Source organism: Ochotona princeps, chromosome 29, assembly GCF_030435755.1.
Source record: "Ochotona princeps isolate mOchPri1 chromosome 29, mOchPri1.hap1, whole genome shotgun sequence".
In the NCBI taxonomy this organism is placed as follows: domain Eukaryota; kingdom Metazoa; phylum Chordata; class Mammalia; order Lagomorpha; family Ochotonidae; genus Ochotona; species Ochotona princeps.
Genome location: NC_080860.1, coordinates 2,929,963 through 2,943,126, shown reverse-complemented (window position 1 = coordinate 2,943,126; position 13,164 = coordinate 2,929,963). Strand labels below are relative to the sequence as shown.

General features: G+C 57.3%; 1 protein-coding gene across 1 annotated transcript in view; it reads left to right on the top strand.

Annotated features, from left to right (window-relative positions):
- The window catches only part of DNAH10 (dynein axonemal heavy chain 10), an 85,445-nt gene that overhangs the window by 42,519 nt on the left and 29,762 nt on the right, over positions 1-13,164 (top strand). The window contains exons 40-53 of the mRNA XM_036496384.2: positions 1,916-2,051; positions 2,656-2,778; positions 3,769-3,903; positions 4,079-4,295; positions 5,152-5,271; positions 6,195-6,340; positions 6,530-6,682; positions 7,954-8,214; positions 9,074-9,246; positions 10,090-10,183; positions 10,376-10,543; positions 10,855-11,043; positions 12,088-12,259; positions 12,481-12,684. Coding sequence (XP_036352277.2) covers positions 1,916-2,051; positions 2,656-2,778; positions 3,769-3,903; positions 4,079-4,295; positions 5,152-5,271; positions 6,195-6,340; positions 6,530-6,682; positions 7,954-8,214; positions 9,074-9,246; positions 10,090-10,183; positions 10,376-10,543; positions 10,855-11,043; positions 12,088-12,259; positions 12,481-12,684 — 2,291 coding nt within the window. The remainder of the gene's footprint in view (positions 1-1,915; positions 2,052-2,655; positions 2,779-3,768; positions 3,904-4,078; positions 4,296-5,151; positions 5,272-6,194; positions 6,341-6,529; positions 6,683-7,953; positions 8,215-9,073; positions 9,247-10,089; positions 10,184-10,375; positions 10,544-10,854; positions 11,044-12,087; positions 12,260-12,480; positions 12,685-13,164) is intronic.

Sequence of the window (13,164 nt, the reverse complement as noted above, 5' to 3'; positions counted from 1 at the left end):
GCTTCATGGCAGAACCTTGAAGCCGCCTGTGTACAGGTGGTGCATGTGAAATTCTAATGTCACATCTAGGCCTGGCTTCTGTTTCCCAAGGCTACTCATTGCATGCGCAACAATATTCCCGGAATCCCAAGGAAACAGTCCAGGATCAGAAGCACTTGTGGCCCCGAGCATTTCGGGGATCCTGCTGCTGCAGGTTGACCCCAAGCTTCCCACAGCTCGTGGGAAGTGGGGCTTCTGCTAGGACAGGCCAGTCGGCCCACAACCGCTTCTCGCCTGGCCCATGGAAGTATCCGTTCCACAGCTGGTTCCTGAAGTCAACCTCCGAGCCTGGGTTATGCGAGAGACCCTAGCTGGAGTGCCAGGACCCAGTACAAGCTCCGGTCTGGGTGTCATGGCTGCCGTTGACCCTCAAGTGACAGAGGGGAACTAAGCCAATGTGGCACACTGCTGACAGGGCCTAGGGGTGTTCTTTGGGTGAGTCTATTCTTGTAATTCTGTCTACTTAAAATGGCTTGAAAATTAAAAAGAACACTGGAAGAAAATAAACACTGAGAACCCATGTTGACGCTCCTGCAAAAACAGAAACACAATCGTGTATGCCAGTGTGCCCATCAGAGGCAGCGTCCAGCCCCGGCTTGGGAGATGGGCCTTGCTGCCATCAGCCGTCAGGGCCAGCAAGCCGGAGGGTCCAGAGCTTGCCGCCCTGGAGCCACAGGGGCCTGGCTGCCAGCCCACATGGTGAGTTACTGCCGTTTGTCACTGGCTGGCAGGTGGCATCACTGAGGGAGATAAAGCAAGTGGAAGAGGGCAGAGAGCGTTCAGCAAATCACTCAAAACGACACGGGTTTGCTCTTGCACAGTTACTCCAGTCGAGGTGTAGGCTAGTCTGTGCGCCCTCTGAGGGACCAGGGAGAACAGTCCTCTCTTTGTCCAGCCCCTGGTGGCTCCATGGTCTTCCCTGGCTCGTGGCTGCATTGCCTCAGCCCCTGGTGGCTCCGTGGTCTTCCCTGGCTCGTGGCTGCACTGCCCCAGCTCCTGCCATGTGTTTGTGTGTCTGAGGCCACTGTGTGTCTCAGAATCCCCTGTGCTTTGCTCTTAGAAGGACATCTGTTACTGGGTTGGGGCCCCTCTGGGAACCCTGGAATGAGCCTTTGAGATCTTGAACTGTCATGTGCAGATACCTCTTGCTCCCATAAAGTCACAGTCACAGCTTCCGGGTGTTTTGCAAGGAGACCCCACTACCCACTCCATGTTGATGTGTGAAATAGTCCCGTTTTAACTCTACCATAAGAAAACCAGGGATTATAACCAGTGATCAGTAACAGTCAATTCTCAACCTCAGGTGGCGGGGGTGGTCAGGTCTGGTACAGCGGATTAGGGCGACCCCTGGAGCCCCAGCATCCCCTATGGGTGCCACCTCATATCCTGGCTGCTCCACTTCTGATCCAGCTCCCTGCTGATGGCCTGGGAAAGCAGAGAAGATGCCACTGCGACCCGTGTGGGAGACCTGGATGAAGCTGCTGGCCCGGCCTTGCATGTTGTGGAGGGAGCCGCACGTGGAAGACGCGTCTCTCCCTCTCCTCCCTTGCCTCTGCCTTTCACATAAGCCTTTGAAAAGAGAAGGCAACGGGCCGTGGGCTCTCGTGACTTTTGCCTCAGTGGGCAGCAAACGATCAGCGTTGGCAGCACGTTGCCATGTGGGAATGCGTGTGCAATTCCATAAGGAAACGAGCGAGCCACGAGTTTGGAAAGGGGAGATCCAGGCTGTCCGTGTGAGGTCGTTCATGCCCCAGTGTTAGTGATGAGCTCGGCGCTGCTGCGTCCGTGGATCGGCGGACCCACGGGAGGCCAGCTGAGACGAGCCGGGCCGGGGAGCCCTCGGAGCCCACACCTCCCCTCCCCGTGCTCGCCGCAGGTATATTCTGTTTGACGGAGATGTGGATGCCCTGTGGGTGGAGAACATGAACTCCGTGATGGATGACAACAAGCTGCTGACGCTGGCAAACGGGGAGCGCATCCGGCTCCAGGCTCACTGTGCGCTGCTCTTCGAGGTGAGCGGCTACTCTTCTCTCCCTCCTTGTCTGGTTCTGCTTTCCTGCAGTCTCTTCTCGAACACCCACCGTGTCCTGCGTGCCTGTGGTTCTGAGACTTGCTTGCGTCCTCAGTGTTTGCTCACTTAGCCTGTGTAATTTGGTAGTGCGTGAAGTTTTGTGCGTTGAGTGATCCGATAGGCCGGGACTTTCTGGGAAGAGAGACATTTGTCAGTGTTCCAGGTCCTCCTGTGTTCTCGCTAGGTTTACCCCTACTGAAGTGGAGCTTGTTGAATGTTGGGGCTCAAACAACTTAGCTGCTTTTTATGCTTCCCTACTTTTGCCAGATAGCCTATAATGTTTTCATTCTCAATAGTAGAAGAAAACATTAAAAAGTGTAATTTTTCCATCACAAGCTAAGGCTTCATTAGAAAAATTTTGCAAGAGCAAGATTATTTGAAGTGGAGCAGCTAGGACTAGAACCTGTGTTCATATGGGATGCTGGCACTGCATGGCAGAGGGTTAACCCACTGAGCCACCACGCCAGCCCCATGGCTCGGGTTTTCAGAGTCTGAAGCACTGAGCCCAGTCTCTCCCTTGTGAGTGGTGGTCTTGATACCTGCAGGTTGGAGATCTGCAGTATGCCTCCCCTGCAACCGTGTCTCGATGTGGGATGGTCTATGTGGACCCCAAAAACCTGAAGTATCAACCGTACTGGAAAAAATGGGTCAACCAGATCCAAAACAAGGTGAGGAGTGTTTCTGATGTGAATGTGATGTGGCCTTGGGGAGTGTGATTGGGGGCCAGGCCCGCGTGCATGGCCAGCGTGCATTACTGAGCACAGACCACGTGGATGTGCAGCCAACGTGCGTGCTGAGTCGCAGGTGACTCGCAGCTGGTGAGCCGGGCAGTGATTCTGGTGGTCCAGCCCAGGAGCTGACAAGCTTGCCCTGTGATGAGCTGGACGGTAACTGTGGCCAGTCTCATGGGCTGTGTGGTTTCTTTGGCAACCACTCAGCTTTCCCATAATGGTGTGGAGGCAGCCGGGGCCGTGTCTGCACAAGCAGAGATGGCTGTGTGCCTGCTAGACTCTCTGCGGGAGTAGAAGGGCGGCCGGGTAGCCAAGAGGTGTGTCGCCGAATGAGCCTGTGTGTGAAGGACCAGGCTTGCCAGACCATTGAGATCTAGCAGTTTCTGACCTTGGACCCTAGCATGTGGCACAGAGCTCCTTGGAAGGGGCAGGAATGGCTGTGACAGGTGAGTGTGGCTGGTGGTGCAACCACTTCGGGGTTACCGTGAGAGCCTTATCAAAAAGGGTTTTGATAATGACCTAGCTGTGTCCCTAGAAGGGGTCCTGGGCCAGTGGGGAGCTGGAAACAGGGACAGAATGACCCCGGGAAAGAGACGAGTAAGCAGTGAGGAGGGGGCTGGTGGGATGCCTCCAGCCCTGTGCGACCCTAGTGGGGACAGGCGCCTTTCATGGCTGTCCACACTTCGCCCTGACTGTGTTCTTGTCCTTTCTGTCCAGTGGAACGTGTTTGCCTTCCTGCTGCACTCCCTGCCTGTCTGCCTGCTCTCCGTGGCATTGGAATGTCACAGAGGACCAACCTCTTCACCCATGGGAAATGCTGCCAGCAGCAACCTCGGATGCCACCAAGAGTGGCTTCCTGGGTGATGGTGGCAGTGGTGGGGGGAGGGGAGCCCCTCAGACGTGCTGCGGGGTGCTGTTGTCCCCCAGGTGGAGCAGAGTGACCTGGAGCGACTGTTTGACAAGTATGTGCCCTACCTCATCAACGTCATCGTGGAGGGCATTGTGGATGGACGGCAGGGGGAGAAGCTGAAGACTATCGTCCCTCAGACCGACCTCAACATGGTGAGCAGCCCTCGTAGCCCTCGGGGGCCCCAGGGAGCTGCACTCCTGTGTGCATGTGTGTGGGTTGCAGGGCAGCTCCTGTCATCCGGGCTCCTGGCTTCCAGTGTCTGGGCTCAAGCTGACACTATGCAGGTGGGCTCTGTGGGCTGACGACAGCTGTCTTCCTGGGCACCAGGTGACACAGCTGACCAAGATGCTGGATGCTCTGCTCGAAGGCGAGGTGGAGGACCCTGACGTGCTGGAGTGCTACTTCCTGGAAGCCCTCTGCTGCTCGCTGGGTGCCTCCCTGCTTGAAGATGGTCGCAGCAGATTTGACGAGTGTATCAAGCGCATCGCCTCTCTGCCCACTGCCGACACTGAGGGAGTGTGGGCCCAGCCCGGGGAGCTGCCAGGTGTGGACCGTGGGGACCTGGGGACCTGTACACGGTGACTTGTCATGTGGCTGGTCCCTCCTCTTCTTTCTAATGGTTATTTAATTATTTTCATTTGTAAGGCAGAGAGTGGGATCTTGTATTTACTGGCTCACTTTCCCTAGTGCCTGCAACTGCTGGGTTGGGTTGGACTGGGCTGAGCTGGACTTGGCTGCAGCTGGGTTGGACTGGGCTGGGCCGGGCTGGGCTGGGCTGGACCGGGCTGGGCCGGGCTGGGCTGGGCTGGGCTGGGCTGGACCAGGCTGGGCCGGGCTGGGCTGGACTGGGCTGGGCTGGGCTGGACTGGGCTGGGCTGGGCTGGGCTGGGCTGGACCGGGCTGGGCTGGACCAGGCTGGGCTGGGCTGGGCTGGGCTGCAGCTCCATCGGGTCCTTCTCCCCTCTGTCTGCACACATCTTTGGACGGGAGATGTGACAGCTGCTACTTAGGACCTCCTCCCACTGCAGATCCAGCAGCCTCAGCTGATTGGTCCCTTGCCATGGGACACGCCCTGGAGGGCATTGTGCCCATGTGCACCCATGCCCCCCACCCCAGGCTGCTTGCTCCCTCAGTTCCATCCCCTGCAGCAGGCTCACCTTTCTGGCCCAGCTGCATGGCTGGTCCCATCACCCAGTGAAGGGTCAAAGCCAGTGGTTGTCCTGTTCTGCAAAGCATGAACATCTGCTGAGGTCTTCAGGCTGGAACATCTTCCTAGTCCTCTCTGCTGCCCGCCTGGCCCCACCAAGCCCTTGTATGGCCTCCTTCCCAAGGATCAGGTCAGGACACAATCTGTGGTTCTGTGTCCCCAAGGGAAGTGGACAGATCATTGCTCCCCACAGGTCACCTTCCGACCTTGTACGACTTCCACTTTGACGCCAAACGCAACCAGTGGATCCCATGGAGTAAACTGGTTCCAGAGTACATTCACTCTCCAGAGAGGAAGTTTATCGACATCCTAGGTAAGTGGGGTGTGGACGGATCCAATGGATGACCTAAGTTTGGTCAGAGGAATGAGGAAACAGGCAGAAACTTAGCAGGTGCATGGGTGGGGAGTGGGTGGGGGGTGGCATTCTCCATAGTTTTAGGGGCTTCTGGGATCCTGGGATGGATACTCCACAAAGAGGTGAGCCAGGTCTGCCCTCACCCTCCCTCTCTCCTGTCAGTCCAGAAATCCAGGCACACAGGTGCGTATGTGACAGGCAGCGGTTGTCACGTATCTCTGACTTACCAAATGAAACCTTTAAAAAGTGAAGATTCACTTTTTTAATCAATGAGAGAGGGAGAAATCAATCTTCCCTCCATTGGCTCATTCCCCAACTGGCTACAACAGCTGGGTCTGGGCCAGGCTAAAGCCAGGAGTCAGGGCTGCCCTCCGAGTCCCCCACGCAGGCTGTCATCCAGTGCCTTCCCGGGAGCAGTAGCAGGGACCTGGGGAGAGAGGGGAGGAACCTGGATGTTGAGAAGACATTGTTTGGAATGCTGTCATTACAAGAGGAGGTTTAACGTGGCCGGCCACCAAGTCACCCTTTTGAAGTGATGGTGGTGTAGGAGTGGGCATTCCCGTTGAGGAAGCTACAACTTGTAAAGCTGGGAGAAGTCACAGCAGGGTGATAGCTTTGAGGAAGAGAGCTGTGCTCCTGGGTGTGCTGTCCGGGCCCTAGGCCAGCTTAGGGTGGTACCTGTCATAGGGTCCCTGAGACTCTGGCACCCCTGATCTGGCTGGTAACTGTCATGGGGTTCCTGGGACTCCGGCACCCCTGATCTGGCTGGTACCTGTCGTGGGGTCCCTGGGACTCCGGCACCCCTGATCTGGCTGGTACCTGTCGTGGGGTCCCTGGGACTCAGGTGCTCCTCACTCCCCTGTTCTGCTGCTTCTCTTCAGTTCACACAGTGGACACGACACGCAGCACCTGGGTGCTGGAGCAGATGGTGAGGACCAAGCAGCCGGTCCTCCTGGTGGGGGAGTCAGGCACTTCCAAGACGGCCACCACGCAGAACTTCCTCAAAAACCTGAATGAGGAGGCCAACGTGAGTCACTACCTGCCAAGGGTGGAGTCCCTGGTTTGAGCGTCAGGGATCGTGGGTCCCAGGTCACAGACTCCTGCACGATCAGGACAGGCCCGGTGTGGCAGGGACGCAGGGTCTGCGTGGTGTGTGGTAACGTGGGGAACCAGGAAGGAGAGGCCCGAGTTACGACTCCTCCGCTTTCTGCCCCAGATTGTGTTGATCGTCAACTTCTCCTCCCGCACCACGTCCATGGACATCCAGAGGAACTTGGAAGCGAGTGTGGAGAAGCGAACCAAAGACACGTATGGGCCCCCCATGGGAAAGCGCCTGCTGGTGTTCATGGATGACATGAACATGCCTAAGGTGCCTGACAGTAGGGGTGGGGGCAGGGCTGCAGGAGGGGCAGAGGAGGGCAGCTGGTGCACATGGAACATTCTGGGCTGTTAGCCTGCACAGCCACCGCTGAGCTTCCTCAAAGGGGACAGTGATGGGCATGTGCTAGAGCCCAAGCTTGGGAGTGGCCGTTTCCTTAATGTACCACAGTTTACATCTGTGTCCTTTGGCAGAAACATGGTTTGTGTGCCAGGAATGTGTGCCACACCAGAACTCACATCCATCCACCCATTCACCTCTCCATGTATTTGATCATCGATTCTTCTGTTTTTCCATTCATGTTTGTCCACCCACTCATCCATTCATGTGTTCCCATATTTATCCACTTCTTCTGTTTACCCATGGACCCACCAATTTGCTTATTTATTCACCTGCTTATCTGTCTGTTCATGCAATTATTCATCTGTATTTGGTCATTCATCTGCTTAACATCCACCAACCTTTCATCAGTCCACCCAACCACCCACCTCCCCCTCCACCCACCTGTCCCCCATCCATCACCCCTTCAACCCAGCCACTCATCCACTTGTCCATCCACATAACCACCCATCCACCAGCCCACCCATCCACCAGCCCACCCATCCACCCATCTACCTCTCCATTCATCTATCCACTCATCCACCCATCCCATCCACTCTACCATTCACCTACCCACCTGCCCTTCCATTCATCCATCTGTATACGTCATCCATCCATCCACCCACCCAGCCCCCATTCATCCACTCGTCCGTCCATCCACCCATCCAGACATCTGTCTATCTCATTCATCCATCACCCATCCATCCACCCATTTCTCCCACCCTATCCCTCCATCCATGATCCATCCATCTGCCATAACCCGTCCTTCCATCCACCCATCCAATTAATTATCCTTACTGAGCAACTCCTGTAGGACCAGGGCTATGTCATGTATAAAATCTATGTAGGCCCTACTCTCGAGACATGAGGAGACTTTAAAAACTCCACAAGGGAGGGTTTGGGGAGGGGTGGGGAGAATCCAAGTACCTATGAAACTGTGTCACATAATACACTGTAATTAATGAATTAAAAATAATAAATAAATAATAAAAAAAACTCCACATAACTGAATGAGTTGTGGGCTGGGAGAGGCTCTGGGACCAAGACCAGGGTGTTCTGAAGGGGAGAGCTGGGCTGGGTGTCCAGATGTTTGGGCGCTCAGGGAAAGCCCCTCTGTGTTCTGCCTGGTGATACAGTTCTCTTTCTGTAAAAATAACATCCAGGTGGATGAATATGGCACCCAACAGCCAATTGCCTTGCTGAAGCTGCTGCTGGAGAAAGGCTACTTGTACGACAGGGGAAAGGAACTGAACTGTAAGAACATCCGTGACCTTGGCTTCATCGCGGCCATGGGCAAAGCTGGAGGAGGCCGCAATGAGGTGGACCCGAGGTTCATCTCGCTGTTCAGCGTCTTCAACGTCCCGTTCCCTTCAGAGGAATCCTTGCACCTCATATACTCTTCCATCCTGCAAGGCCACACCTCGGTAACTTGGATGTCAGTTACAGCCAAGCTGGGAGGGAAGTGTTGTGGGCTGTGGGCAACCTGCCGGAAGTCAGCCATGTGCAGGCATAGCAGGTGCACCAGGCCCTGGGCTATGTAGTTAGTTTCCTCCTCAAAGCAGAAGCAATGGTATAGCTCATCCGTATACCAGTACAGTTGTAAAGTACAACTCTGACTTACTATGATGGAAGGAGGGGCCCTCCATGGCAAAGCCACCTGCAGCCTGCTGTCGAGTGTGGCCCTGGGCTTTGTGTCCCATGTGGAGTCACAGCAGGAAGTGTGAGGGGCCTGGGTTCTGGAACTGGCCCCTTCCTGCTAGCTGAGACCCTCAGGCTCTCTCGTCCCCCATTCTCACCTGGAGTGGGGCGTGGTGATGGTGCCTGCTGCTGCAGGTTTTGGGCAGATGGAAGGATGCATGCAGCAGATACTCCTCAGGTGCCGCTTCTTGCTCTAGTCGGTGTGGTGTGTTGTGTCCCTGCAAATGCCCCCATTCATCTGGACCACAGATGTCTGCTCCTGATGCTTCCTGCTAAAGCACTCTCTCCAAAGTTCAAGTCCTTGGGCCTCTACACTCAAGTGGGAGACCCGGGCGAAGCTCCTGGCTTTGGCCTGGCCCAGCCTGGCCTTTGCAGTCATTTGGGAAGGGAATCAGTGGACGGAAGATCTCGCTCTGTCTCCCTCCTTCTCTCTCTCTGCCATGTCTGCCTGTGTCACGTGCTCGAGGGTGGCCCACCCTGCCGTGTGTCAGCCGTTCATGGCTTTGTTGTGCCCACATCATGTTCCGCCTTGTTCGTTTACCCGCTCCTCGGTTGGTGACGGGCTGGGGTGTCTTCCTCTTGTAGACATTCCATGAGAGCATCGCAGCCGTGAGTGGCCTGCTCACGTCCTGCACCCTGGCGCTGTACAAAAACATCGTCCAGGACCTGCCACCCACCCCTTCCAAGTTCCACTACATCTTCAACCTCCGAGACCTCTCGCGGGTTTTCAATGGGCTCGTCCTCACCAACCCAGAGCGGTGAGTCTGGGCCTCCTTGCTGCCGTGGGTCCTGTGGGTGTGGAAACCACCTTGTATTGTTCCCAGGCAGAGGACTGGATGGTCTGTGTGACTCAGGGCATGGCTGGATGCGGTCCCTGATGCCCTTGTGAGCCCTTGGGATGACTGGTGGCGCCAATGACAGCCACAGTCGGGACAGCTGGACAGGTGTCCGTGGTGTCCCCGGGAAGGGCCAGGTGCTGGCCTCTGGAGGTTGGTGTTGGTGATCAGTTGCCAGCTGCTTCCACCGTGCGTGTCTTCAAGGGAGGACAGCTAAGTCTAGGGCTGGAACTCTTGTCACTAACTAACCCAAGTGGGTATGTGTATCCACTGAGGTAGATCTGCAAGCATCCTCCAGTTGACTACATAACACTGAAATGTGGATTGGTACCCACACTCTCGGGTACCCACACTGCTCTGGGGCCCCCAGCGGCAGCCCCGGGCAAGATAGCTGCAGGGCTTGGGCAAGGGTTAGGAGAGTGGGGAGAGAGACACCTCTCAGCAGAAACCATGAAAAGTTCTGGAACTGGGCCAGACAGAGTTGGTTGCCAGGAAAAGGAGCTTCCAGGGGGCCTGGTGCTGATTGTAAGTACAAGTGAGTTGGGAGCTGGGGGGCGCATGGGTGTCAGGAGCTGATTTGAGCTCTCTAGTGCTGCTTTTTGGGGGTGATGTTCTTGATCACCCCCTGGGAGGGGGAGTTGTGCGCATGGAACTCACAGTCAAGGCCCCTGTTGGCTGCCGGATCTGTCGCAGACTGCCAGGGGCGAGGTCAGTGAGGTGGCCCCCTGCCCAAGCCCCCGAGGTGACCGTGGCCTCTTGGCACAGGTTCCAGACAGTGGGGCAGATGGTGCGCGTCTGGAGGAACGAATGTCTGAGGGTCTTCCATGACCGGCTCATCAACGAGACGGACAAGATGCTGGTCAGTGCTGGGCTCTGGGTCCATGGAGGGGACCGGGTGGTGCCATGGCCCAACCCCATGGCATGTTGGACAGACCCTGACGGGGGCAGGGTCGCTCTGAGTCACACCGCCACTAGTGGTGGGGGGGGCTTTGCTAAGAGGGCAGTATTTGCTGCGGGGTGTATTGGGGTTCACAGGGGCTTGTGTTTAAAGGTGCAGGAGCACATAGGCAGCTTGGTGGCTGCGCACTTCGGCAACGATGCAGAGATGGTGATGCGGGACCCCATCCTGTTCGGAGACTTCCGCTCGGCCCTCCAGGAGGAGGAGACGCGTGTCTATGAGGACATCCAGGACTACGAGGCGGCCAAGGCCCTGTTCCAGGTGTTCACGGGTGCCCATCCCAGCCAGTGTCTCCCACCCCAGCAACGCGTGGGGCTGATGTTAAGGACAGCCCCCGGAAGTCACCTTGCTCCCTCCTGGGGGGCTCCAACCATCTGCTGGACTCCTTTGACGGTCCCTGTCAGGTCTACGAGCCGAGCCCCGTCATCTGTCTTAATAGGGACCCAAACACTTGAGTCGTTGCTGCTGCCTCCCAGACAGCTGGCATCAGGGGTGGCGCTGGGGGCTGCAGGGCCCTTGCAGGGCGGCCGCTGGGCCGATCACCTGCCTCTTTGCTTCCTGTGCCGACACAGGAGATCCTGGAGGAATACAACGAGAGCAACACCAAGATGAACCTGGTCCTCTTTGATGACGCCCTGGAGCACCTGACCCGTGTACACCGCATCATTCGCATGGACCGCGGCCACGCCCTGCTGGTGGGTGTCGGCGGCTCTGGGAAGCAGTCGCTGGCCAGGCTGGCCGCCTTCACTGCTGGCTGCGAGGTGGGGATTGGCTTCCTGCGTGCTCAGGGGTTTTGGAGAGTCTGACTTTTCACCTGAGTGCCTCACACACCTCCCTGCAGCCTGTCCCGGCATTGTGAGCTTCCCACCCTCACCTCATTCCCACGACAGGGACTGGCCCCCGTCTCTTCTTCTTTTATCAGTTTGAAAGGCAGAGAGAGGAGGGAGAGTCACCCGCTGATGCATTCCCCAAATGGCCACAGTAGTCGGTTCTGGGCCAGGCCGGGAGCCAGGAGCCGGGAGCTCCATCTGGGTCTCCCATGTAGCCGCAGGGCCACAGGCACTGGGGGCACCTTCTGCTGCTTTCCCAGGTGTGTCAGAGGGAGCCGAATGGCAAACAGAGCAGCCAGGACTTGAACTGGCACATGTATGGAATGTAGTGTGTTACAGGGAGCAGCTTAGCCTGCTGTGCCCCATGCCAGCTCCTCCATCCCTTTGACCTTCCTGTGCCCTCAAATGCCCACCTGGACAGACCTGTGCCCCTGCCCCATGGCTCCCACCTCCCTGCGAGCACAGGCTGAGCGCATGCCCTGCTCCATTGGAAGCAGTCGGGGACTCTGCATCCTGAGCTGGTCACTCGGCATCTTGTGAAATTAGCCTGAGGGGTCTGGGCATGTTGGTTCCTTCTCTCCTAGCTGGGCCTCATTTTTAATTATTTAACCAGATCACTCAATGAATTAATTAGATCATTTTATTTGAAAGGCAAAGGGACAGAGAGAGATCTTCCATCTACTGCTTGACTCCCTAAATACCCACAACAGGTGGGTAGGCCAGGCTGAGGCTGGGAGACCAGAATTCAATCCCGGTCCCTCGTGGGGGTGGCACGGATCCAGCTGCCACCTGCTGCCTTCCAGGGTGCTCAGAAACAGACCAGAAATGGGGGGGTGGGGACTTGACCCAGGCACTCTGAGTGGGATGTGGGCATCCCACGTGGTACCCCCAGTGCAACACCAAACGCTGGCCCGGGCGCCTCCCCTGGCCGCCCATGCCGGCCGGCCGCTCCTGACCCGGCCCTCTGTCCTGAAGGTGTTTGAGATCCTGCTCAGCCGTGGCTATTCTGAGAACAATTTCCGGGAGGATCTAAAGAACCTTTACTTGAAGCTCGGTGTTGAGAACAGAAGGATCATCTTTCTGTTCACGGACGCACACGTGGCCGAAGAGGGCTTCCTGGAACTCATCAACAACATGCTGACCTCAGGTAGGGCTGAGGTCGAGGCGAAGGCCGTCCTTCAGATGGGTCCCAGCTGCCCCCTGGCGGAGCCCCCCGCAGCAGCTTGGCTCGTTTTCATGTTTGCCCAGGAGACCCTGGCTGTCCCCTGCTGAGGGGGGAACAGTGACTGTGGGGACAGCTTGGGCCACTCTGGCGGCAGCAGTGGCACGGTGGCCCCAAGGCCCCCACTGTGTGTCTCTGCCCCCCAGGGATCGTGCCTGCGCTGTTTCAGGAGGAGGAGAAGGAGTCTGTTTTCAGTCAGATCGGACAGGAGGCCGCCCGGCTGGGCTTGGGTCCGGCCAAGGAGTCCCTGTGGCAGTACTTTGTCAGCAAGAGTGCCAACAACCTGCATATTGTGCTGGGCATGTCGCCTGTGGGGGACACCCTGAGGACTCGCTGCAGGAACTTTCCAGGTACCCCCTGCCCGGGGAGCCTGCACTTGGCCCCTCACCTTCGGAAGCAGCAGGTACACCCATGGGGTCCTGCCTGGCAAGAGGAGCAGGGGGCAGGGCCTGGAGCAGGTGCGGGCCTCACTGCCTGTCCGCTGGGTGCCAAGGTCCCCACACACTCCGCCCCCCAGGGGCAGGGTCTGCAGGCTCTGGGAAAGGGGCCCTCTGCTCGCTCCCCTTCTAGAAAAATTCCCCTTCTAGAAAATTGCTCCGTGTCTCCTGTTTTGTTAGAAGAGAGGCTGCTAGTGGGGGAGCAATGGGTTTGCCCCTTCCTCCCCAGGGATGTTGGGCTGGGAGACACTTTGCCACAACTCTGCAGGGCCTGGCTGGCCCCAGACGTCAGCGCCAAGGCTGGGACACCCTGCTTTCTGTCACTCAGACTCGGGCCCACCCACCACGTGTCTCCACTGGAGGCCATGGCCAGGCCCTCGGGCCGGCAGGGCA